Genomic DNA, 27,027 nt, shown 5'->3' with positions numbered 1-27,027 from the left:
AGGGCAGTTATTTTAATATGATGGCTAACAAGTGCCAGAATGAATTATTCTGAACTGTAATTTGAAAGGTAGTTTCTACTCAGGGATCTATAGCACCCCAAAAGATGCAGCATAGAAAGCTTTAAGTGGAAGAGTAAAGGCCTGACATCATAGTAGCCAAAATAACAGTATAAACGTTACAAAACTTCTGGTAAACATTAAGCTCTGCAGGGATAGAAAGCTAGTCCTTAGAGCATCGCCTCAAAGGATACCCTGCTTTGGTTTGACTTTAATGACTGTTATCTTAATCCATTAGACAAGTTACAAAAATTCTTCAATTTTCGGGGATTCCAGATCAAGAAACCACAAAACTAAAAGTCTTTGTCTTACAGTTTTAAGTATGATGATTTTTTCCTGAGGATCTGTCTTTAGTGTTTTGGAAGCGCTTCTCTTTTCAGTTTTAACTCCTGTTTTGGAGGTTTTTCACTGGATGTTTAGTCAGTTTCCCTTTGGTTTTGTTTGTGGTGGGTTTTTTGGGTTTGTTTTTTCCCCCCCCCCCCCCGCAGAAGACTCTTCTGAAAGTCTCATGTATTTCTTTTTGTGAGAGCTTTCAAAAAAGGAACAAAACCTCTGCCTTGATGTTTCTCCATGCAGCCCTTGTATATTGTCAAACCTACTGGCTGAACTTCCTTATAGGGCAGGCAGACAACTCTTAGTTCTGTGCTGTGTGTAGTTTAGTCATCCATCTTCCATAGTGAGGGTGTAGCTAAGTGTAAATGTATGTAGTTGGGAAGCAGCCCTCATGCAAAGGTTTATCCTGTGATATTAAAATTATTTATAATAATACAAAGGATGCATTTTCTTAAACTGTTACAACTTTAGGAAGACACTGTATAAGCAGAGACAATAGAGATTTCATGTTTGTAAAATAATATATACAGTATGTATACAGCTCATTATTTTGTTTTGATAGTGAAATTCTTGTGTGATTGCAATGTTTTTGTAGCTTCAGGAAGCCAAACAGATGGAAAAGGAAAGGCACAGACAGCAACACCATCTACAGCAGTCTCCAGTAAGCCATCATGAGCCTGAGTCACCTCAGCTGAGACATATTCCAACACAGACTGATCAGCTGTCCAAAGAACAGGAGAGAGAGCTTGACCACAGCACGAATGACGTGGACAAGAGCCTTCAAGAAGATATAGAGGCAGAAAATGGATCTGATATTTCAAGTGCTGAAAACGAACAGACAGAAGCCGACCAAGCTACAGCAGCAGAAAGTAATCAGTGTGTATTTCTGTTTCATGGAGGGAGGGAAAAGGTCTGTAAAAAAGAAAGGCATGAGGCTTGCCTTTTTTTTGCCCCTTCTCCCAAATGTGGAGTCGGGCATATATTTTCACATAGTTGACTGATGCAAAATGCCTGTTGTCTTTGTTACCACTGTTAAACTTTACCACGACTACCCTTTAGTCCTACTCTCTGTGGTAGTCACCGTAGCAAGGATTCCTCTTTGCACCTATGTAATGTTGTGAAAGTTTTTGAGAATAATCAGTGTTTAATGTATGTGACAATAAAAAAATTGTCTTTTGTTGGCACAGGCCTGTGGATTAATTACCATTCACAGGTTAAACATTGGAATGCTTATGTTCTGCAAATAACTATATTAAAAGCATCCAGATAGGGCTTTTTTAACGTATACTCTCCTATTACTAGATTTGTAATTGAATTTTTAAATATTAGATGCAAGTAAGAGATCTCTTTTATTTCAGAGTTTCTCATTAATATTTGTTTGGGTCTGTTTTTCTTTTTAAAGATCTTTCTAAAGCTGATGGAGGAACATATGATGGTGAAAGCAATGAGTGTGAAGAGAAGGCGCAAGAAATTGTAGAAAGTATTGTGCAGGAAATGGTGAACATAGTAGTTGGAGGTATCATTAATATCTGTCTAGTCAATAGCGACTACAGTCTGAATCTTGACATTAAGAATTATTTTAACACTTCTGAATATTTAACTAAAATATGTCATTAATTAAATAACACATGCTGAAGAAAACAGTTTCAGTTGTCTGACCTTAGCTGTGCATTATTTAACAGTAAAATGGATTATTTATTTCTTAAAATACAAATTCTTGTTCCTTGTTTTTTTTCCTGTTTCGTTTCCGCATAAGCTTTTCACAAATGGGCCTCTCTCTGTAGTAGCAGCATAGCACTATATTTTTCAGTTTGTTGGAAAGTGTGTATCAGATCAGTGTCACCATCAGTGACTCCCCTGGCCGGGTCGTCTTGGAAACTCAGTAGAATGGTGAACCTGGCAATGTAAAATTATAAGTCATATTTTAAATCATGATTTTCATTAGTGGGAATTAAGAGTAAATTCTGCTTTAAGCTCCTCCTTATGATACTTTGCTTATGATTGTTTTAGTATTTAAACGTTAGATTTAATAGCTCTTTTTAATTTGCATTCTTGTGTAACATTTGTTTAACTTTTACATCTTTTCTGATAGATATGGAAGGGACTGTTGAAAGTGGTGATGGCACAATAGTAACGTTAGAGGATGGCAGTGACAGTGAAAACATTCAGGCAAATGGAATTCCAGGGACTCCAATTTCTGTTGCTTATACACCATCTTTACCTGATGACAGATTGTCTGTCTCTTCCAACGATACTCAGGTACAGGCAGTTATAAATTAGGAAATACTGGGAAAAAGTAATGTTTTAAGTGTTGCCCAACACTTGTGCAGAGACTGTTTAACATAATTCTATAAAACAAGTTACTCAGATGAATTTCAAGTACTAAGTCAAGTTGTAAGCTTTATTCTATTTTAATGCACTATTTAAATTAAATTTTTGGAAGTAAATTTCGCATATGATGCCTTTTTTTTATCCTAGGGTACTTTTAGCTGCCCCATAGAGTACACTGTTCCAAGGTTAGAGGACTCAATTGCCTGTTTTTTTCTAAGTGCTCCTGAGAAACTATAAAACTAGCATTCAGTATGCATAGTGAAGAATATAGCCAATTACAGACATAATTGTATCATTTCAGTGTGTTCTTTTCAAATGATAAATAGAAATTTCAAGCCTAGAGCATGACCTTACTGCAGTGGTTTTAGATGAAAAGTTTAATGTCTGAGAGGATTTGATTTTCATTAACAAAAAAATACTCCCTCTGTTGTATCAGGTATCAGCATGTATGCACTGTCAGCTGACAGAGGGTACCTGCTGTCAGAGTGTATCTAGTCATTATGTTTGGGAATAATAGATTTTAAGCTTAAAAAGCTACAGTCACGTATGCCATACAAATAGAAGTTTAACATGAAACGTGTTGCTTACATAATAGGAGTGATTACTGTACCATAGAAATATTACAGATTTATAGAAATATTACACTATTACTGTACCATAGAAATATTGCACATAGAATATATCTTGCCAGAGATATGTAAATACTTGCATCCTATTAAAATGTGAAGGTTTTTTTAAACTAGTTATCTACTGAAAATGCCCAAAGGCAATTCACTGCAAGTTACCTTACTTAAACTTGACCTACCTAATTTCATTACAGTCTTTAATTAATTATCTTTTTACTAAATTTTTATTAATGAGTTTGTTAATTTTAACTGGATTGCAGAATATTTCGTTTTGTTTTAGTTTAGTCTTGAGACCATAAAGCTATAGTGAATTGGTTATATTTGTATAATATGTTAACTTCTTGTTGCTAGGAGGTGGGGATTTCCCTACACACCCTGCTAATGCAAAATGGAATACTGAAATATGTTAACTTCTTTAGGAATCTGGAAATTCTTCAGGACCTAGCCCTGGTGCTAAGTTTTCCCACATTTTACAAAAGGATGCCTTCCTTGTATTCAGGTCACTGTGTAAACTCTCCATGAAGCCCCTGTCAGATGGACCACCAGATCCAAAGTAAGTGGAATTAAGAGTTCTCATAATGAATCTTTTCTATTTGAAAATAAAAAATCAGTTATTTAAATATTTTTGAGAGTCCTCAGTTATTGAGAAAATAATTATATGGTAAAATTAAAATGAACCTAGAAACTTTAAAAAGGTACTTTTACGTTTTAATGCATCTTTTGTATGTTAAATGAAAGTAACTGCATCTACATGTTTAGAAGTTTCTTAACAACGCCTACACTTCCTGTAAGCACATCGTGTTTTTCTTAGTTGTTCTTTGTAACGCTTTCCAGAAGGGTTTGTAAAGAAGGTCTCCAGGTATTTTCAGCCTTGGCTGACGTTGCTCTGCTTTTAAGTAATACCTAGGTTTGTAACCATTGCTGTTTGTGCCCCACAATATCTTGTATATTGGGTATCCTGTACACATATGCAACCCTGCTTCATCTTGGTATAAGCTCCTTGCTTTGAGCTGATGCTGGTTATGATAAATTTGTGATATAATGTTTCATTCTTTTGCTCATGATGGACACTTGACAGCCCCTTTAATCAAAACACAAATGTTTTGAAAACAAAGTCTTTATTTGGCTGTTCTGGAACAAATCTTGTCTGCTGACTGAAGATACCATGTTTTCAATTTGGCTTAGAGAATTGTTTGTTGTAAACAAAAAAATTAGCCTCTATAGGTGGGCGCCAGTGTAAGTTAGTTGTGAGTGTTGGCAAAAACATTCCGTTTCTGATCTTGGATAGAATTTATATGCATCTTTTTCTTTTACATTAGGAGCAATTGGTAATAATTTTCAAGAGGAATGCATTTTTGTTCCTAAGATATTAAAACTGTAGTATGACTTCTGATACAGTCAAAGGCCCAGTATTCCTCAAAATAAAATCAGCTTTACTGTTCCAAGTTCTAACTTTTAAAGCAAGTAGCTTTAAGACAATTCAATTTAGTCACCGATACATTTCATGGATTTAATAAGCTGGAAAAAAACATGATGTAGAAGAGGTTTTGAAGGGTTAGTCTAGAACCGTTTTCAAATTGCTATCTAGTAATGCAGTGTTGAAAGTCTGGACGTTTAAGAATGAAGACTGAGGCATGAGGTTTTTCCTCACTGTTTTTGAGAATTTGTCTTCCAGGAAATGCCATGAAAATCCTAGGTTTTAGTCAGTTCTCTGAGACTAAGGCTGTCGATTTATTAAAGGCTTTAATGGATTAACTCCTGCTGGAAAAGCAGCAATAGCTGTTGAGACACCTGGAGCATCTCATGTGAATCCATGGAGTCCTTGACGTTCATATTAGAACTGATGAAGCAAATTGGAGGAAATGGCATTTAGGGCAACAAGAATTAGCCCCAAAGGCATTCAAAGACATCCTGTGTTTGGAGAAGTGCCTAGAATTTATCAGTGGTTCTGAAGCACTGATGGCTTTTTGAACTAGTGCAAACATGCTGTAATTGGAAGAGGAGGCGTAGGGTATCTGCCTCTTTAAAAATCATCTTTCCAGTGAAATTAGCTGTGAAGTCTTTAATGAAAATATTTTTAAATTTTAGGTACCTGGACATGGAGCTTTAGCTTAAAATCACCAGGCTGGGAGTTGAGATCAAGGTTATGCTTCCTGGGAATCTGCTTAATGTCTTTATCTCCTTTTTCCCTGGAATAAAATCAGATGGGGAAGAAATGTCTCGAATGTTCACTTCTGAGATTTTAGTCGTAAACTTGTTTTCAATTAAGCGGGCTTTACAGATCATATAGAATTGGTAAGGCCAGAAGGTTAGAACTTCAGTTATGAGCTGACACTTGTTGGAAGTAGGCAATATTATTGTTTTACTTAGGATTTAAATTCTCTTTGTATTTAAATTCTTATGTTTCATAGCAAAGTACAGTCTGGCCATGTGCTGTCTGCACACTTGATACAATGTGATGCAAAAATTAAGCCTTTTGCATCAAAGGAGATTGTTATATTAGGTTCCATGCAGCTCTGCAGTGTCCAGAGCCAGGCATTTTATTGAAGAACTCCTGCAGAGAGCAGTTTTAGGGCATTTTTGTTGACCTGCAGCCCGTTTAGGAGGAACAAATTCCTCACTGAGTTTGCCTATGTTTTGCTTCTCACAAGTGTCTTCAGGCAAAATGTGTAAGCTTGGGATTATATTCTAGGAGTTTGAAATGTTTGCAGATTGATTTCCCCCCATCCCACTTTGTTGGCCAGCATGCAGAAATAGAGGGGTTTTGCAACATACTTGTTATTAATTTGCATTCTTTTTTTTAGCTAGACTGGAATTACTCTTTTTTCATTAATCTCATACTTTTGCAGTATACAGCAAATACCCAACTATTGTGTGTGCCACGTGTTGACTCAAAGCGCTCCTTACCGTGTCTGGGCTATACTTATGAAAAATTTCCTGACGTTGTTCCTTATGTTTCATAACTGTGCTCTGTCGGTGGATGGTTGTTCAGTGAAAGCTGTGGACTGTCTTGTTGGGAAAGCCATTTGTGTCATTTGTGTCTATACCTGCTCTTCAGAAGAGCTATAGTCTTTTTTGAGATGATCAGAATTGGGAGGGAACATCAGGAGTCTGACGAGAGAATGTTTTCACCCAGAGTGCTATTTAAATTGCATTATATTTTCATAGTTGCAGATATCCTGTACTCTTCTGTGTGTGTGTGTGGTTTGAGGGTTTTTGGCTGGTTTTTTTTGGGGTGTTTGTGTTTCGTGTGGTCTCTTTTTTTTTTTTTTTTTTAAAAAGCATAAATAGTAGCACTGTTCTGACATGAATTCTAGCTTACTTCACTCTGTAAGAAGCATGATGTTAACCATGGAGCACTTGACAACACTGCAGTTGCCCGACTTTGCTATTGCCATGCTTAAAATAGGCATGTTATGTTTCTTAGCTGCTCCTGGAGTGGGATGGGGCCAATGAGTGATAAACAATATAAAATACTGTATTTGAGAAAAGAGATTTCACTGTTGGGAGGAAGTAGGTCAGGTGGTACAGCTGTTGTCTTTATTGTCCTTCAACTCTGTGCTGGTGGAGACAGAGGAGGAGGATGATTGTCCACCTTTTGGCAGTCAGGGGTGTGTAGATGGCCTGGATATTTTAGATGGGATCTTCCAAAACTCCATTAAAAGCAAAGAATGCTTCCCTCATCCTCTGGCTAAGATGGGCATCATTGCCTACTGTTGCTGCTGTTCTGCAGTGCTGTGCTGCAGAAGAGTGTGGCTCAATAGCAGTGGAGAGAAACAGTAGCTGGAAAAGGTTGTTCTTACCCACCTTCTTGGCTGAAGAGTGACCACATCAAATAAGATGATCAACATCTTTATATGATTCTTTCTACACCAGATTGTGTCAAATTTAAGTTTTTCATGAACATTCCACATCCAAAATTATTGTGGCGGGTACTGACTTTTCAAGAGAATGTTTTATTTTTTTATAACTTACACTGAGCTGATATGCTGCATTGTTTGTTCTAGATCTCATGAACTGCGATCAAAGATTCTTTCATTGCAGTTGCTTCTGTCCATTCTGCAAAATGCAGGACCTGTCTTCAGGACAAATGAGATGTTTATTAATGCTATTAAGCAGTACCTTTGTGTTGCACTGTCAAAAAATGGAGTCTCATCAGTTCCGGAAGTTTTTGAACTTTCACTTTCCATATTTCTTACCCTCCTCTCAAACTTCAAGACTCATCTAAAGATGCAGATTGAGGTATGTTACATGAATTTCTAATTTAAGGGGTGGAGGGTGTTAAGTGAACATTAGTTTATATTTGTGTGTAGCTTGTCTTGCTTAGATAAATCTGTTTTCCTTTCTGAACCTCAGCTTTTGTGTTAAGACTTGCCAGATCTTCCCATGCATTAGAAGCTCTTTTTCACCCAGTGGCAATGGACTTGCTTGCAACAACGCCCTTGAAACCCCCTTTGAACAAATAGTGCATTTCCTTTGGAATGCTTACAGATTAAATAAGATTTGCGCCATAACATCAGAAGTAATGTGACACTTGTGGTAGTGTTGTTTGGTGAAGTGGAAAGCGATGGGAAGACTCTTGTAAGGCTGTTAAAAAAAAAAAAATGCCATCATATTTTACCTAGAATATGAAAAGCAGTACCTAATAAAGAAGTAGGCCATTTCATCGCTTGATAATAGACATTAATGTAAACTAGGAAATTTTACATTGCAAAACATGCTTTGATCTACTCTGAGGTGAATTTTTACAATCATAACTTATGCCCATACTCACTATTGTTACTGTATGAATTAGTTTCCTTTATTTAAAAGCAGAGCTTTCTGTTGGCTGTGGCATGGTATTATTGCAGAATGACTCAAACTCAGAAATGAGTAGGTTTGTGGATAAGCTCGCTCAACTGACGTTCAGTAATGTGATGAGGAAGTTATATTTTGATGTCTTTTTGGGGAAGCAACAATAGGATTTCCAGTGGTTCCTTGAGGATAGCTTGGATAGAAATACAGGTTCTGTGATTGATTGAATGTTCCTTGAAAATATGATGCGTTTTGAAGACTTTCAAGACAAACTGTGTGTGCTCAGCCAGACTAGTGCATGTGCAGTGTTCAGCACATCAGACAGACTGGGCCGAGCTGCTCTTCAGTCACACAGCCTGCTTCCCAGAAAGTGTTGGACTCGCTATGTGTTCACAGAGCTTACAAGTCAGCATGTAGGTGGTAAATGCATTGCAATCCGGCTTCCCTGACAGAAATTTGATGAGTTTCCATCGCTGCCATCCTTTCCCCAAATTCCAAATAGAAAATGAAGACACATCTGAGGAAAATTGAATATAGGATACCCTACGCTGTTGTAGAAGCTTCTAGAATATGCTAAAATAGGATCATCACCACACAGCAGGGCTGCGTTGTGTCCTCACAAATCTGAAAGCCAAAAGCTTGATGCTGCCAAAGTATCCATCTATTACAAAATATGAGGGACAGCAATTTCTAGAAACTTATTCTTTTTCCTGGTTGCGAGCTAAGAATTCCTCTTCTTTCAGCTACTGATCCTAAAGGTTATTCAGAAGATGTGGGTAGGCAAGACATAACTTCACATTCAGTTTGTGTCTTGGAGCTGTAAGGGGAGCCATATGCTCTGATTTATAATATGCAAAATCTATATATTTTGGGATTGAGTCTGCGTTCTTCATCTGTGTAAGAAATTTTTGGCATATTTTTGAATAAGAGTTTCAGATTCTGTTGAAAGTGATTTTGTGTTGGTCCTTTGACTTAAATATTCAGCTAACACTGGCCTCTGACAGTTAAAATAGTTTGAGTCATATCTTAATTGTATTGTAACTGTATTTCTAAATGGGTCAATGAATATATTTGCAGCAAATCACACCCTAGGTATGAGGGGATTTGGGTGTCATTTAGCTATACACTAGCACCCTTTCACAACTGTGAACAAGCTATCTTAAAACTATTATTTTCATTTGACCAAAGTAAATAATTAGCTCTTCTCTGGCTTACTTTTCCAACATGCTAGGAAAAAAGCCTCAACTCTGTGACATGAATTACAATAAGTAACATAGTGATAGATAGCATTTTTAAGTATCTGATATATAAATAACCAGTACGGTTTTGAGAAGCTGTTCATTCCAAGATTTGCTTGTCCAAAGTTGATACCAGAAGCACAAAGTAAGTTCTGTCTCAGAAGTGTGGAGATCTAAAGTGTCTTCCTAGTATGCAGACCTTCCAGCTAATTTCTGTTCTAGCTTAGATTCGGGTTTAATTTTTGTACTTGAAAATTTTTTCTCTGATCTGTCAGTGACTTCTTTTTTTTATAAATACTCGACCAGAAAAAAAGCTCTCTTCCTTATTCCAGAGGGTATATAACATTACTGTCTTTCAGTTAAAAATCAGAAAACAGCAAATATGTAACTAAGGATTGCTCATACCATGACCTTTATTAAAATTTTATGTATTCCTCTGTTTGGATTACATAAAGTTGTGGCTAAAACCAGTCTAGTACACTTGAGTATATTTAAGCGCTTGAAAGTCTTTGATCTGTTACGTGTTGAACCCTTATGTTTTGTAGGGATACTTCCCTTATTAAGACTGGCAACTGGGATTGTGCTTTGTGCTTCTTTTTCTCTAAAGAGGCCAATAAAATGGAAATATTGTTAGTGCATTTTGCTTGCAGTAGCTTACCATCAAAGTTGCTTAAAAATCAATGTTGCTGTTTTTCCCCAAGCATGTGACTTAAGCGTAAAGCTAGTTTTGCTTTATCTCTACTGGGCTAATAGCATAAATATCTCTGTAAAAATACTGTGGTATAAGGGAGTAGCTAATATTAAAAATGAGGGTAACTATCTATTTGGATATTTGTGTGCTTGAGTCAGAAGAGGAGCTTGATGGCTCGAAACTTGACAGCGTTCTAGGAAAAAAAAAACAACATATGTTGGTGGATTTGGTAGCCACAACTGGCTGTAAAGAGGTGAGCTCTCAGAATTGCAGAACAGTGATGTAATGCTGTGTAGGATGGTGATGTAATGCCATGTAGCAGTTCACATTTTGAGTTCATATGCTGTTACAGCAGTTGCTGCTGCTTAGGGACAAAGTGAGAAGAAGCCTGCCCTAGCTGCCAACATGCTCAGCTGAAATAGTTGGCTTGTAATACTAATGGATCTGGTGAGGAACTAATAAAGACGGGGATAAAATAGATTGTTCCAAACAAAAGCATCTGTACTAAAGCGATTTCAGGGAAAACCAATATCTCTCTTAGGGAAGAGTAACTTTCCCATTAATGGACCTGCTGCATTTTTTGATGCTGTGCCTGACTAGTACCTTTCTTCCAATAATCTAATACTGTAGAGTGATTCTTTTTGTGTGAAGATGTTTCCCTTCTAATGAAGGTCCAATATTTTAAATTGGCATAAGTGGCTGTTTGTTACATTTGTGCCATATCATCATCTCGTAAAGAAAATCTTTTGTGGTGAGGTAATACCTCTCCTTTCAAAATCCCAAATGAACTCTAACAGCAGCTTAGACTTCATGATAGGCTAAATTGTCCTTTGGGACTTCATTCCTGGTTCTTCTGGTTTTGAGTGGTCAGAATATAAACGAAATTTTTCAACTGGACAAAACTCCAGAAGTACATAAGTAGTTATTCAAATTCCTAATTTGAATGTGTCAAGCGTAAATTGTGTTCCCTCCTTTCATCCCTTATTTTTTAATCTCCTGTACCTCTGAAGTACTGCTTTCAGAATTGTGTCAGAATATTGGCCATCAAAGTTAGTGGCTGTGTTTGTAATAATTTCTCTTTTTCCTCCCTCTTCCTGGAATATTTGTTAGGTTTTTTTCAAAGAAATTTTCCTGTATATCTTGGAAACTTCTACTAGCTCATTTGATCATAAATGGATGGTTATACAAACGCTGACAAGGATATGTGCAGGTATTAAGAACCATTTGTTTCTCATTTTTACATTTTTATGCTACTTGCCTTTCATTGAATGATCAATTTTTTGTTCCAAGTTTGACAATGTCACTTTGTTTATAGATGCTCAGAGTGTAGTGGACATCTACGTGAACTACGATTGTGATTTAAATGCAGCAAATATATTTGAAAGGCTGGTTAATGACCTCTCAAAGATTGCTCAAGGAAGGGGTAGCCAAGAGCTTGGCATGTCCAATGTTCAGGTAAAATTTCCACCAAACTTTATGAAGCTTCATGTTTCTTGGCATGATATGTTAAGACTAAACTCTCCATTCCACTAATGTATTGCTTTTGAAACCTTTTCTAGGAATTAAGTTTGAGAAAAAAAGGATTGGAATGCTTAGTATCGATCTTGAAGTGCATGGTGGAGTGGAGTAAGGATCAATATGTAAATCCCAATTCTCAGACAACACTTGGTAAGACAGCAGATGTGTTTCTTCTGGCTTTAGAAGAGAGGTGCTCTAGGAGTTTAGTGCATTATTCCAGTATTTTGAACTGTTAGTGTCCAGATTGGTAAAACCCCTTGCATTAATAGAGAACAGACTCTTTTCATTGGTAGAAATACTGGGAAGTTTGGGTTTGTCTGAGTAGTCTTTTCTTAATTCTGTGAATTCCTAGAAAGCTACTACCCTGAAAATTAGTAAATCCTGTTATTTTATGTATTTCTGTTTTTAAAAGGATCACAGAACTTCATTTGAAGCTCCCTAATTTCAGCTAAGTTTGTATTGATTAAATTACTACTGAAACAAGCTGGATGGAGGGCATTTCTTTTATTTATTGATATATAGCTATAGAACTTTCAGTGTTGTAAGCAGTGAAGTAACTAAATCATTACTTGTTTTAATCTTGTTTCCATGTGACTCGAAATGAAAAGTACTACGGTTGTGCCAGAATTTTCAGATTAAGCACTTAACGTTGGTAGATGAGTAATAACCTTTTTTAGAGGTATTAGCACGGCTGTCTTTGTGAACTGAGAGGACACTCTGTTTCAAAAACCTTAGAATAGTATGATTCATTTCAGGTCAAAAGTAATGTCGGACTTGAAAATAAAATGAAAGATCTGTAATTGGGTTTCTAAGGTGTCGTGTTTTTTTCGAAGTGCCTACAAGTTATAGTTGTAATCTAAGGCTTAAATTTCAGCTATGTGATGTATTGAAAGAGTCCTCCTTGATATGTTGTAGTGATTTTTTTGTTGTTTTCCCAGCCAAAACAAAAGCAAAATATTTATGTAAAAATAAATAGATCATTGAAGGTAACTCTAGTGTTGTAGAAGCCTTCAGAGAGGATTTGAAGAACAACCTGTGATTTTAATTTCTTCTCACTGTACGTATGCAACCCTTTCCAATTTTTAGGCCAAGAAAAACCCACAGAACAAGACAGCAATGAAACCAAACACCCTGAGACAATTAACAGATATGGAAGCTTAAATTCCTTGGATTCTACTGCTTCTTCAGGAATTGGCAGTTACAGCACACAGATGTCTGGCACTGACAACCCAGAGCAGTTTGAGGTCCTAAAGCAACAAAAGGAAATAATAGAACAAGGAATTGACTTGTGAGTGCCCTTTTATCACCCATGGGAGGGTGGATTCTTTTGGAGCTATGAAGATTCCTGGGTTTTTCTTCCTTCTCCTCATAGATACTCATCTTGTGTTAGGAAAAAATCTCTGGATGTAACAGCACTTCCTCTGGTGAAAGAGTGCTGAATGGTGTCCCCTTTGGAGCCTGTCAACAGTGTTTTGTGTTAACCTAATTCCTCACAGCTAGAAGATGAGTACTCTGAATGTTTGTTCTTTTTTCTGCAGACCTGCTTGTCTAAAAATAAGGTTTTTATATTTGGATAAAAAGAACATTGAAATCGTGATCAGTCGAATACAACCCATTTTAGTGTACACATTACTGATGAAAGTGCCTATATGCTTAAGCTGATGCTGCCTTCTGATTAATTAAATTGCCATACTTAGAACTGGAAGATAGTATAATTTCTCAGTGCAGTCTGACATGAATCTTGTGTGTGATTTCAGCCTTGTCACCTTACCTGACCTCAGTGAGGTCACTTTACATGAAAATAAAAGTTTTCTGTAGTATAGTTCTCAGACCCTGAACAAACATGCCTTAGTCCTTTAGGGTTTCAGTTTCTTTCAGTTACTTGGTTCCTTGTCTTGTACATATCCATTCTTAAAGGCAACTTGTGAATTTCTTGATTGTTTCATGCCGATTAAAACAAAAAGTAACAAAGCATAATTGTTCCTTTCAAAGCAAAGACTTTGTTATTTCTATGGAATTTTTTCTTCATGAGTGCCAGGGTAAATTATAGTGTTTCAGCTCTCTTTACTGGGAGCTGCTTGGATGCCATGCTAGCAGTTATGTAGCAAAGAGGAAGAGGAGGCTGTTCCCGGGTAGGTGGGGTGGGGGGAACGCACACTTAAAATCATCCAGTGATGAAGGGAATAGCTCATTCCTATCTAATGCACAGTTTGCTAAAGGAAAAATATTTAATACATAGATTTTTAATATCTCATCCAAAATTATTCAATCTTTTTACTTAAGCTGGTAAGGATTTGTGCATGGGTAAAAGGGCTAACTCTCATTCCATCCTGATCTTGATTGTACAGATTCAATAAGAAACCAAAGAGGGGGATTCAGTACCTGCAAGAACAAGGGATGCTTGGCACTACCCCTGAAGATATTGCTCAGTTCTTGCATCAAGAGGAAAGATTAGATTCAGTAAGAAAACTGTTTTTTCCTGATGCTTGTTTTTGCGTATGCTGATGTTTTTATACTAATTGCAAATCACACGATAGTGTTTTAAAGTGTATAACATTATTCTACAAAGAAGAAAAGGAAACTTCTCGCTCTCCTAAGATTTGTAAGCTCAAGGAATTTGGAGTGTGCTTTAGAGCTATACCCTGTGCTACATGCATCCTGCAGTTCGGTGAAGTGTAAAGGAAAAGACCTACTTGAGCTGAGTCAAAATCTTGCACTTAGTTGGTAGTATAGCTAGAAGCAACTTATTAAACTGTATGTACTTTAGTCCAATAAGGGACTGCCAGAAGTAACTGTCCTTCAGAGACAGCTGAAAAATAATGTGCAACAATATGAAAAGCATTTCTAAATAACTTCCCTTTGAGAGGCAGCAAATCTAGATTAGTTCTTTTGTTGTATTTACAGCTAGCTGGACTTGGAAGGGTCTTGCAATATCTGGCTGAGAAGGGCGGGAATACCTTATGTTGGTACTGTAATGAAAAACCTAGCTTTCTGAAATGGCAGTCTGCACCATTGTGCTTAGTAGCCACCCTCATTGTTTTCTAAGGAAGGCTTGCATATGCCCATGCTTGCAGCTGTGACTTGAAGTCACAGATTTCAGTATTAGAACTCAGAATCAGCCATCAAAACAAATTTTTTACCTCAGTTTACATACATATACAGGTGTCTTTATCTGAATGCATGGTATTTTTCACTGTACTGTGTTGCGCTGACAGTGATCAACTTGGATGTATTTGAGTATCGGCTATTTATATTCAGGCAGCACTTGCATGTATTTGATATCTGTACTCTAGTGGGAATAAAACTGAGTTTAGCAGGCTTTTCATTCCTGTAGTAAGTTTCCAAACTACAAAAATAATTACAGCAGAGAACAAACAGTCATTGGTAATATTAACTTTGTCTTGTGCACATGTGGAATTCATCTAACAAAAAAAAATGGTGCATCAGTAAAACCAGAGGAGGAAAGTCAGCAGAGATGAGCATTGTGATGAAATATATGGCCAAAATCATTCCTTTAGAGAGTAGAGAAGCAGGAATATGTCTTAGTTAACTGCATACAGGCCTCTCTCTTTGTGAGATGTCTGGGCAGTAGGACTCTATTGTTCGTATTTTCTATCTTTTTCCAATGTAAATGCACTAGCTTTTGTTTTCTGTTCTTCTCTTAGACTCAGGTTGGGGAGTTCCTGGGAGACAATGATAAATTTAACAAAGAAGTCATGTATGCATATGTAGACCAGCATGACTTTTCAGGAAAGGATTTTGTTTCAGCTCTGCGCATGTTTCTAGAGGGATTTCGTCTTCCAGGAGAGGCTCAGAAAATTGATCGCCTAATGGAGAAATTTGCTGCTAGATATTTAGAATGTAACCAAGGGTAAGCCATACTTTGTCTTCAGAATTTTGAAAGCTAGATAATAAGTAAAAAATCTTAATATGTTAAATTTACTGTTCTTTTTCTCCTTTGCCCCCTCAGGCAAACTCTTTTTGCTAGTGCAGATACCGCATACGTTTTAGCTTACTCAATTATCATGTTGACGACAGATCTTCACAGTCCACAGGTATGTTGCTAGAAAAATATTTGTGTAATCCATAGACCTCTAACTTCCAGGCTTTGACGATGTAGTTGTAAAACGTTGATAATCAGCTCAACACTGATATGTGTGTAAGAAATAGGGTAGCTTACGTTTGTGCATCTTTTAAATAACTTTTTTGTGTGTCGTGGGTGGTGAGATTTTTTTGAGTTGTTTTGGTTAGACCTTTGTGTTAGGTCTCATTTCCCTACACCGTGTCGAATAGGAATTATGTGGATTTGCTTTCCTATTACAGCACTCACAGTAGTGATCTAACCTACAGTCAAGCCAGAACTTGTGTAATTACTTACCCATTGATTTTTAACACATCTGCTCCTGATTTCAGTCTGTTTGAAAAAATCAGCTTTATTTTGATAAATACAGCTCACTTCTGCAGTGCATAATATTCAGAGTTGTGGTGATTAGCCATCATCATTTATTTAAGCAAAATCTGGAAAGAGTATTGAACTCTTATGAGGTTATGTTTAAAATAGATAGCTTGGTCTGTATGACAAGGTAAAATGCCTTTTTTTATATACATGTAATTGATCTGCAGATCCTACTGAATGTTTGAGTGTTGTATTGTCCACATGGCCTTGCATTATTATCTAGATTTGACAGTGAAGTTTTGCATATTTTGGATACTTAAAAATGTTTTCTGAATCAGCAGGTTTGTCCTTGGTGGTAACTTTTCATCTGTTTGGCTGCTTTATAGGCAGCATTGTAACTGCTATGACCTTGCCTCATTTATTGATATTAATAGCTTCTTTCTGGGTTTCAGGTTAAGAATAAAATGACAAAAGAACAGTATATTAAAATGAATAGAGGTATCAATGACAGTAAAGATCTCCCTGAAGAATACTTGTCTGCTATCTATAATGAAATAGCTGGAAAGAAGATTTCAATGAAAGAAACAAAAGAGTTAACAATACCCACAAAATCCAGTAAACAAAGTAAGTAGTTGCAATGTTAGCTTTCTTCAAAGTGCTGGCTCTTCAGTTTCATGAAGCTATCCCCTTTTTAAAATGAGATGAATGAAGCAAGCATCACTTGCTTAACTCAAAATGAGTCCTAACTTCTAATTTCATATTCTGCTTTTAACATAAATGCATGATGCTACCTTCAAATCTGTGTTAAATTCAACTGCTTATTTTCACTTCCCTTTGCACCTGAATTACTGGAATTCAGGGCATTGACTATGGAGAAGGCAGATTTTGCTGTTGAACAGCAGCATATAGGGAAATGCGTTTGAGGGCTTCATGAAGTAACAGTGTTGCTGATAGGCATAGTGCAGAACAAACATGTTGGCTGTGCCTTCTATTTCTAAGGTAACAGTTGTATTTTTCTGCAATAACCAGTCTGTCGTCTTTGAAAATTTTGCATTATTTAGTGTCATGGGACCTAATTTCTGCACTTTTAAAATTCTTTCTCTTCTCCTCTCTCAAATACCAGAAAAACTTTTTTGTGTTTTGCACAGTGTAAGGATCAAGATTTTACTCATTCTAGCTTTTCCACATTGAGAGACTGGACTTTTTCCCAACATACTCAAATTTGTATACTTTTAAGTCCTGGGTTAGCCTTATGAAGAGATTGCTTACAGGAAATTCACATCTGGAAAAAAGAATCCCTCTTATTTTCGATGTTCGTTCAATTAGCATAAAGTTTTAATTGTAATTTAAGGAAGGTGATTATTACATTCTACTGGGGTTTAGTTTTGTGACGAGATGCATGTTCCATTACTGAAATGTAAAGGTGATTAAGGTAGTTCTCACTCAGAAAAAGGAGGTCCACGTATTTTTTTCTGTGTGGATGGATTGCTATGAAATTGCTGTTCGCTTTGATAGCTTAGTGGATGTGATATTTATGCTGTCAGTTGAGGTGATGGAGAAGTATTTGTTGTGCAAATCTTAAAATTCTGTAAACCTTTAAAATTAGGTTGCATTTCATACATAAGTTTGCCTGAAGTTAAATTTTATCTATATTGTAAAACAAGTAACTTGCTGGTGTGGTAATTTCAGAAAGTAAATACAATACCCAAAAAATGCATCTGAGTATGGCACTTATTGAAAAAATTAAAATTATTATATTCCTGCTAAAGACGCACAAATAAGAGGAAAATATGTGTTTACAGGTGTTGCTAGTGAAAAGCAGAGAAGGCTTCTATATAATTTGGAAATGGAACAAATGGCTAAAACAGCTAAAGCTCTCATGGAGGCAGTGAGCCATGTTCAGGCACCTTTTACTAGTGCAACACACCTGGAGCATGTGAGACCCATGTTTAAGGTAAGATACATGTTTAGATATTTACCTGGAATATCACATAGTTTCTTAATACAAAATGCTGACTGACAGAATTTGTTGAAAATACTAAAGATTTGTGTCTTGTATGTTTTGATAATTTTGTAAGTTATTTAACTTGCTACAGGAAAGGTGGAATTTTGAGCCTTCTACTCCAGTTTCATTTACCCTGGGATTTAAGAAGTTTCCATGCTGATAGAAGCAGCATCTTGATATAATGGAGGAGTTATGAGGAGTATGTTGAGGGGACAAAAGTACAAAGAGTTGTTAAAAACTTGAAATGATAGGATTTTTGTATCGGGTATGGAGGTGTAGTCAAAACAACAGATTAATAAGTGAGACATGACTAATCCCAGTTCATTGTTTGAGTCCCTCTTACTGCTTCTAAGGGAGATTACTTTGTTGCCTTTGGGGGGAGCAAATATCAGAACAAATTTCTGTTTAATGTTGTCTGTTGCAAATTTATATTTCAGAAAGGCTAGGACTGTCATCTAGTATTGGGAGGTAGCTGGACCTGTGTTAAACCATTATTCTAAAAACCAGTTGTGGTTTAACCCAACAAGCAGCTAAACAACAGACAGCTGTTTGCTCAGTCCCCCTGCCCCCCTGTAGTGGGATGGGGGAGAGAATTGGGGGTGGGAAGTAAAATTTGTGTGTTGACAGGAAAGGGAGGAAGGGGAAATCGTAATGGTAAAAGAATATACAAAGTAAGTGATGCACAATGAAATTGCTCACCACCTGCTGACTGGTGCCCAGCCAGTTCCTGAGCCACAGTTGCCGCCCCACCCCTCCCCCCAGCCAACTCCCCCCACAGTTTATATATGGAGCATGATGTCACATAGTATGGAGTACCCCTTTGGGCAGTTGAGGTCAGCTGTCCTGGCTGTGCCCCCTCCCAGCTTCTCCCTGGCAGGACATGAGAAGCTGAGAAGTCCTTCACTAGTGTAAGCATTACTTAGCAACAACTAAAACATAAGTATGTTATCAACATTATTCTCATACTAAATCCAAAACACAGCACTGAACCAACTACTAGGAAGAAAATTATCCCAGCTGAAACCAGGGCAACACCTGTCTTCCCTATTGTGTAGGTGCAAAGCTGTCTACATCCCAAATGCCCTTTCCATACCAGTGATTCAGATTTGTAGATACCGAGTGTATTCAGTAGTGCATTATGCCTCAGTATGGTATTGAATATTAACTTTGGCATAACTAACTCAATACAGTTAACTGCCACTGAAATAAATTGTTGCACCCTTACCACGTGCTCTCATTTGCTGCCCTTCTGCAGGTACTGGTCCTCATATGATCCTTTTGTGAACTGCTTCAGGGAGGTAAATTCTTAGACCACTACCACTACATTAAAGAAGTGGTTCCCTGTAGTGCTGTGAGGTCAGGTTGAGCTCCAGGCCCAGATTCAAGAATCACAGAATCATTTAGGTTGGAAAAGACCCATAGGATCATCAAGTCCAACTGTTAACTTACCAAGTCCACTGGTAAACCATGTTCCCCCAGCACCACATCCACACCTCCAGGGATGATGACTCAACCACCTCTCTGGGCAGCCTGTTCCAATGCTTGACAACCCTTTTGGTGAAGAAATTTTTCCTAATATCCAATCTACACCTCCCCTGGCACAACTTGAGGCGATTTCCTCTTGTACTGTCACTTGTTACCTGGCAAAAGAGACCACCAACACCTACCTCGCTACAACCTTCTTTCAGGTAGTTGTAGAGAACGAGGTGGTCTTCCCTCAGCCTTCTTTTCTCCAGGCTGAACTACCCCAGTTCACTCAGCCACTCCTCATAAGACCTGTGCTCTCATTCTTTTACCAGCTTCGTTGCCTTTCTCTGGACACACTCCAGCACCCCATTGTCCTTCTTGTAGTGGGGGGCCCAAAACTGAACACAGTATTTGAGGTGCAGCCTCACCAGTGCCGAGTACAGGGGGACGATCACTTCCCTGGTCCTGCTGGCCACACTATTCCTGATACAAGCCAATCCAATCCACTCTTGGCCACTTTGGCTACCTGGGTACACTGAGGATCTGACTGTAAGATTGCTGTCCATGAGGCAACCTTCTTGGTTCCTTATTGCCATATTAATAAAAGTGGTTAAAGTCCCTGAACAAAAGAGGATGGTACTCTGTACAGAATAACGCTACATGAAGCCCTTGTTTAAGATCTACTTTCGGGGTGTCACCTAGCAGAGGCGTACTGTACATAATTCCTCTCTGTTGACTTCTTTAAGGCTGAAATGAAATAACTTGCATGCAGGCATCTGTAAAATTCATAGACTATTTTTCGTTAAGATACCAGCCCTATTACTCTATAATATTCCTAGCCTTTAGTATCCGAAAAGTAGATTTGCAAAATCCATTTTCTGAAAAGTACATTTGCAAAAATCCATTTTGAAGGAGCAAAATATGAAGCATCAGAGTAAATTAACACCCTAAACCTATTTTGTGAAAGAGCCAAGAATTAGCAGCCTTCTTACTTGAGCACGTTCATGAACTAATTAAAGTACTGAGGACAATGTAATATGTTGAACAGAGAGCTGTCTTCTCAAAAAAGTGAGAACTGAGGAAGTTAAATTTCACATTTTTCTTTAGACTATTTAATTTTTATTTCAGCAAAACTTTATAAATTACTGGCTATCTCTTTCATCCATTGATGCCAGTGTAAAATTTATCATTAACTATATCTACAAATAGATTTGCTAAATGATTAAAAGAGATGAAAAATTCACTTTATGCACTCACCTAAGCAGCCCTGAATTGATTGCCTATTTTAGAGGCTTAATTTTCACCTTTTAATGACAAAATAGTCTATTATAACAGCGTAAATCTAGTTACAAAGCATACTATACAGATCTCTAGATAGTTCTGAAAGTATTTCACTTTTGCAATTTTTAAGATTAGTTCCAGTTTCAATCTGAATGAAAAATTAGAGGGGGGGGGGGAAGCAACATACTTCTGGAACATAGAATCATAGAATAGTTTGGAAGGGACCTTTAAAGGTCACGCTATAGGGAATTAAGTCCTGGATCTAGGAGTTAATCTGATACCTTTAATACTGTCCCAGAGTTATGGTTTGGTGTGTGCAAGCGTTAAATGCTTTTCTGAGGTAGTGTTTTTAGAATTGCTGGTTTAAATGAAACCAAAGCTCTGTGGTGCATCATTTTATTATGAAATTAAGTGTGACATGTGTTGCTCCCTGCTGTGCCTGTTGACTCTGTATTTCATCTGGGTGACTTCAGGTAAAATTCTGTCTAAAATTGTTCTGGATACCCTGGGGTTTCCTCTCCATAACGATGTGTAGTTACGTCAGGATCTTCTGCATCTTCTGACTGGTTTTAATGCCTGTGGGAGAGGGAGCCTCAACCACAAGGACAGGATCATATGGACTCTCCTGCAATAACTTTTAGTTGAGTGTGTTATGCTCTCAGTCCCACCTCTAAGGCAAGAGGCAAGAGGAATGGGAAACATCAACAGTGGCTTAGATACCAAAAGGTGGAGGGCTGAGGGCAACAACATTAAAAGCAGAGATATCAAGGAAAGAGTCATACCCTGTTTCTTACTGTTGTTGTCTTACTGTAATTTTAGTGGAATTTTAGTGTGCTGCCCTATTTTACCCTACCAATTGGGGTTTTTTCCATCTGGTGTTATCAGGACAAACTTGTCTTCCTTCAGTACATGCCTTTTATCATAAAGGAATCTATTATATGCTGTGTTGGTTCTTGCAATAACTATTAACTCTATCTTTATTTCTCACTGAAGAAAGATAAAGGTTATCCCAGGAATAATGAAACTCTTAATAGGCATCTAACAGACATAGCTTTGGGGTTTGGATTTTGTTTGCTTTTTTTTCAGCTACCTGAAGATGGTTGTGTGCGTTGGTTGCTGAGGGAGAGTGCTTCTAAGGGGAGCATCAATCTGCATTACTTCTGTCCTATGTTTCATGTCTATTTTGTTCCATTTCCTTTTGGCAAAAGGCAACTTCAAGGTTAATGATGTGAGTTAAGGATGGAATTTACACTTTAGCAAGATGTTGAAACTATAACATTTCCTTCAAGTACTAGCAGTTGCGAAAGTAACTTTTATTTTGCGTATGTTCCAGTTGGCATGGACACCTTTTCTAGCTGCATTCAGTGTGGGTCTGCAGGACTGTGATGACACAGAAGTTGCCTCTCTATGTCTGGAGGGTATACGATGTGCAATCAGGATTGCTTGCATTTTCAACATTCAGGTAAAAAAAAAAATTAAGATTGAGACAATACTTTGATTTATGTGCCAGCAAAATGTTAGTGATGTTCTAAGAGTCCTTGTTGCTGAAGCTATGCACTGCAATACCTAGAGGCTGCCTGCTTCTGCAATTACTACTTCATCTGATGTTTGACTGAAAGTGTTTTAAATGAAGTGACCTTTATTTTTCCTAGTATTTTGTGGTAAGTGCTGCCATGCCTATGTACTGAATTTTTATTTCCTCACAAGTTGACTACTTTTATGTCAAAGGGCTTTCTTTCTAGCTTCATTACAAAGCTTTGTTGTGATGTTTCATAAAATGAGTCTTTCTATCCTGTTTCGTAAGTAAAATAGTATTTCTGTGAACTGTTCGAAATACTGTTCTCAACTTCAGAGAGATTATACTAATCTGAGACTTCTATAATTGGATATGGTTTTAACAGTTATGGCACTGGAAATGTCATTCCTGATGTAATGCATGAATGTATCTTGCATTAAGCCCAATGCCAAGAATTCCAGACTCTCTGGCTCCAGAGGTTAATTCTGATTAAACTTGGGCTTTCTTTTTCCTCTTTTTCCCCCCTTCACTTTAAAATAATCGGTAGTGGATGTACTATTACGTTATTGTAGATGATTAGTTAATAAATGGAGTACTGGTCTGCCATAAGTCCATTGTACGGATAGCTGAAGAGAGTGGCAAGCAAAATTCATGTGTTTGACATTGAATTATTTCATGTGTATATTGAAAACATAAAAAAAAAAACCAACCCCAAACCACCTAACAATCAAAAAACTCCAAAACCTTTCATTACTAACTTTAAGTAAAAACTGTTGAACTATGATAAGCTAGCGAATGCTTTGCTTCCCTCTCCCCTGGCAACTGTATTTAGCAAATTCAGTAACTTTCTATCACTGATGTGGAAAGACACACTGGGACCTCTGATACAGCTGCTAAAAAAAGCCCATTTGAGATCATGTAAGGTTTCCTTCCTCTGCCTTTCCACTGTGTTCCCTGCCCCTCAAACTGAACAGACACAATTTGATTAACAAAGGCTTCCCTGGAGCCTGCAGCTGTTCAATGAAATTAACATTCCTGTTATTTTTGTTTCTAAGCTGCAAAAGTGGAACTAGTACAAATATCGGTTTCAGCAGCTGAAGAGGGTAGCTTCCGGTCCTGCAGTGGTCTGCCTTGGTGGGGAGGGCAAGGGCACATTTGCTTTAAGATCCCTGTGCTCCAAGAATGTACCTTCCTTCCATTGGCTTGGGGCAAACTTGATTGAGCTGGAGGTGTTTCAAAAAAACTACATTTCTCATTTGCTGAAATTTGAAAACTTGTTTTTGTATTTTCAGTGTAAGTGATACTCCTTCTTGGTTTCTTATGGGAATTTAGTTTTGTTGATATCATTAAAAACAATACTGGTTTGTTCATGATTTCAGTATGTTACAGGATGTTTCCATTGCACAAGGTCCTGGTGAGATGGCAGCGTTGTCTGACTTCAGATGCCAGATAGCTCTGGTTGTTTGAAGGAGACTGGCAAATTTGTACTTGAGCTGACTTAGAGACCTTTGCTGTTGGAAGCATGTTTTTCCACTTGTGCTTAACTGGTGCTGGCAACTTTTCTATTTCATTGAATAAACATACAGAAGTTAAGATTGGTGTCTAAGAGCACTTAACATTAGTTTACACACCTTGAGAGATAATGGAGGGAGTCAGAGGCTTTTAGTTTTAAAGAAAACTCCCAAAGTGCACAATATAGTTCAACCTATGCATATTCCCTTCTAAAACCAAAATTAAAGATTCTGCTTTTAATTATTCATGCTTTTAATCTTAGACTGTCATACACTCTGGCTTTTGTATATATGTATGTGGGACAAGATACTCATCAAAAGGATGTACTTAATTTGCTTATATAATCAGTTTTTACTTTCTCGTTGATGGATGCATTGTTTAGCTGTTTTTCTCCTACTTTGGCTTAGAAAAAGGGGCAGAGGGGGAGGTATCTGTATGGAACAGAGAGGGAAGGTAGGACTGACAACATTTTCCTTTTACGTAAGATACCCAGTCTGTAGACTCTAAAGCTTCTTTGCTTAGTACTCTTTCCATGAAGCTTCCATTTTTCTGTGCCTATACATCATTTGCTGTACTACTGCCAGTGTACCCTGTAGTAGTTGGGTTTGAACATGTCAGCCATGCTGTGTGGCTCTGTGAGAATCTACCTCCTCTGTCATTGCTCGCTGTTGTGGCATTCGTGTTTTCTCTATGAAACAGACATTCTTCCTGGGAATTTTTTTCCAATATTTTTGGTTTTATTATGTGCTCAATGATTTTTCTTTTCTAATTTCAAAATATCCAAACGGTTAAATTTACTTTGTAGTTGTCATTTGTTTCTCTGATGTACAACCATTTCACTTTATGCCCTTCAGATCATACATCACAGGAGAGTAAAATGTACTTATGAGCTCAACTGTAATCCCCTTTTTACTCTTGTAATCGGTTCAATGAGATCTGAGGAGTTTTCTTTGGTATTTGTAGATACTCTACACATAAAAATTGGGTTCCTACATGTGGAACATTCTTTTCTGTGAAATTGATTTAATCAGCCTAGATTATAGGTCACTTGCTGTTTACCCACCCATGACAGTCTTGCCTCACAAGCTTCTGATGTCCTCCAAATGGCGTAAATTAAATCAAATAAATTTTAAGCAGTTCTGTGGAATTGGCAAAAAATGCCTTTTAGATACATTATTTAGATTCTGTTGCCAAAAAAAAAATCCTACAACTTGAGAGAGCCTGCTAAGGCAGCATTTTCAGAGTAGGTCCAGGTATAGTACATGAATATTAAGAGCTTAGCTAAAAGCTGCATTTCTTCTGCAACAGCATCCTGTTTCCCAAAAAAGCCCCCCAAAAATCCAAAAAGCCTAAACCCAGAAACCTAGCAACAGCCTATGTGTTCCATGCTGTCAGACGTTACACTTCATGTTCCTGAATAGAGAGAGCCTGATTTTATCCCACAGCTTACTACAGAAGAACATGAGATATTTTCACAATGTAGAATTTTTTGGAAATCTGGTTCTAGGAAAAGACACATAAACGATATAGTTGCTGAAATCTCATGGATTTTACTAAGAACAAAAAACTGAGAAAATACTTACAAGACAATTTTTTTTTCCTTTTACTTGTAGCTTGAAAGAGATGCCTATGTCCAAGCATTAGCAAGATTTACATTACTTACAGTGAGTTCTGGTATTACTGAAATGAAGCAGAAGAATATTGACACAATTAAAACTCTGATCACAGTGGCTCATACAGATGGAAACTATTTAGGAAATTCCTGGCATGAGGTACAAGAGTATTTTGTACTACTTAAACTGTAAGAAAGTGCATGTACTGACTTTGAACACAGCAGTGTACTTGTTTGTATATAAATACAGTGGTTTTTAGATAAGTGCGAAGTATAAACTTTACTACATACATTATGTAGAATTGCACATTATGCAGCCAATTAAAGTAGCAAAACATGTCCAAGTGAGAAATAAAATTGTGAGAAACTAATCCAATAGTATTTAAATTAATATTTGTTTTAGAAGAACAGAAATATTTGTCTGACCTTAAGTGTTCAGAATTTTTTTCTTCTAAAGATCTGCCTAAAGATATTTATTTATTTATTACTATTTCATTATTTTTTGTTGATAAAGAACTTCTTTATTCTCTGGAATAGATTTTGAAATGCATCAGTCAACTTGAACTGGCACAGCTAATAGGAACTGGAGTAAAACCTCGCTACATCTCAGGGACAGTGCGTGGCAGGGAAGGTTCTTTTACTGGAACAAAAGATCAGGCACCTGATGAATTTGTGGGGCTGGGACTGGGTAAGTAATGCAGATACGAAGTACTTCATTTAACTGGCTTTGTTCAGACAAATACTAAGGTTTGTCCTTTGTTTTCATTATTGTTGACTGTGAGGTTCAGAGACAAAAGACCATGGAATAGTCCTTCTAAAACTGTCTTAGGCTTTGAAGAGACCTTTTCCTATTTCTGGAATACTTGTTTTGCTCTGTTAAGTGTTATTGCTAATATGGGAGAGTGGGAAATGTAAGAAAACGATACAGGGTTCATTTCAATTAAAATATAGCTGACCAAGTAAGAAAGGATTGTTGATGATATGACCAGATTTAATACTACTGCAATATTAGCGCACCAAGTATTTCACCGAACAGGCAAGTTAGTGTGTGTAGGTTAAGTAGCCTGTTATGAAACTTTATGAGAAATATGCAGTATTCAAACCAAGTGGGAGATTAAATTCTTAGCTTAGGTTTAGCCTAAATTCTGAAATTCTGCTTCCTCCTCTTTTAGTTACTTCAGTACTGAGTAAGTGCCTTTTTTAGGTTGGCCTGAGAGCCAAAATTTACTCCATAAATGAGATGATGTTTCCTGTCTTCCTAGAAATTTATACCAGTCTTACCTTAAACTGTCTTAAAAAGCTTGGTTTGGTCTTGGATGTTTTTTGGGGGTTTTTGGGTTTGTTTGGGTTTTTTTATATAGGACTATGGTTAAAGACATACAGGTGTAGGGTGTTAGGAAACTGTGGAAGCATCAAGGAAGTATATATAACTCCATTTGACTGTTAGAAAGTTTCCATTTTAGTGTGGTGCTCAGTATCTTCTTCAGCTTCACCCACAGCCAAACCAAAGCTATGTGTTCCCTGAATTTTTCTTTTTTTTAAGGTGTGGTTTTTTGGAGGTTGGTTTGTTTGGTTTTTTTGAGGAGTAATGATTATTTTACTAGTTTCCGTGATCTTGGCTTTCAACTAGTCCTAATCGTCTGGCTTTGT

At 37.2% G+C, this 27,027-nt stretch overlaps 1 protein-coding gene across 1 annotated transcript in view; it reads left to right on the top strand.

Moving 5' to 3' along the window:
- ARFGEF1 (ARF guanine nucleotide exchange factor 1) overlaps positions 1 to 27,027 on the top strand; it is a 99,878-nt gene that overhangs the window by 48,923 nt on the left and 23,928 nt on the right. The window contains exons 6-22 of the mRNA XM_075085168.1: positions 986 to 1,259; positions 1,793 to 1,906; positions 2,483 to 2,649; positions 3,767 to 3,900; positions 7,355 to 7,589; positions 11,181 to 11,280; positions 11,386 to 11,525; positions 11,630 to 11,738; positions 12,675 to 12,876; positions 13,937 to 14,048; positions 15,254 to 15,459; positions 15,559 to 15,643; positions 16,437 to 16,608; positions 17,787 to 17,938; positions 22,071 to 22,199; positions 25,379 to 25,537; positions 25,915 to 26,065. Of these exons, the coding sequence (XP_074941269.1) occupies positions 986 to 1,259; positions 1,793 to 1,906; positions 2,483 to 2,649; positions 3,767 to 3,900; positions 7,355 to 7,589; positions 11,181 to 11,280; positions 11,386 to 11,525; positions 11,630 to 11,738; positions 12,675 to 12,876; positions 13,937 to 14,048; positions 15,254 to 15,459; positions 15,559 to 15,643; positions 16,437 to 16,608; positions 17,787 to 17,938; positions 22,071 to 22,199; positions 25,379 to 25,537; positions 25,915 to 26,065 (2,641 nt within the window). The remainder of the gene's footprint in view (positions 1 to 985; positions 1,260 to 1,792; positions 1,907 to 2,482; positions 2,650 to 3,766; positions 3,901 to 7,354; positions 7,590 to 11,180; positions 11,281 to 11,385; positions 11,526 to 11,629; positions 11,739 to 12,674; positions 12,877 to 13,936; positions 14,049 to 15,253; positions 15,460 to 15,558; positions 15,644 to 16,436; positions 16,609 to 17,786; positions 17,939 to 22,070; positions 22,200 to 25,378; positions 25,538 to 25,914; positions 26,066 to 27,027) is intronic.

Source organism: Phalacrocorax aristotelis, chromosome 2 (genome assembly GCF_949628215.1).
Source record: "Phalacrocorax aristotelis chromosome 2, bGulAri2.1, whole genome shotgun sequence".
NCBI classification, from domain to species: domain Eukaryota; kingdom Metazoa; phylum Chordata; class Aves; order Suliformes; family Phalacrocoracidae; genus Phalacrocorax; species Phalacrocorax aristotelis.
This window is presented reverse-complemented; position numbering and strand designations above follow the sequence as displayed.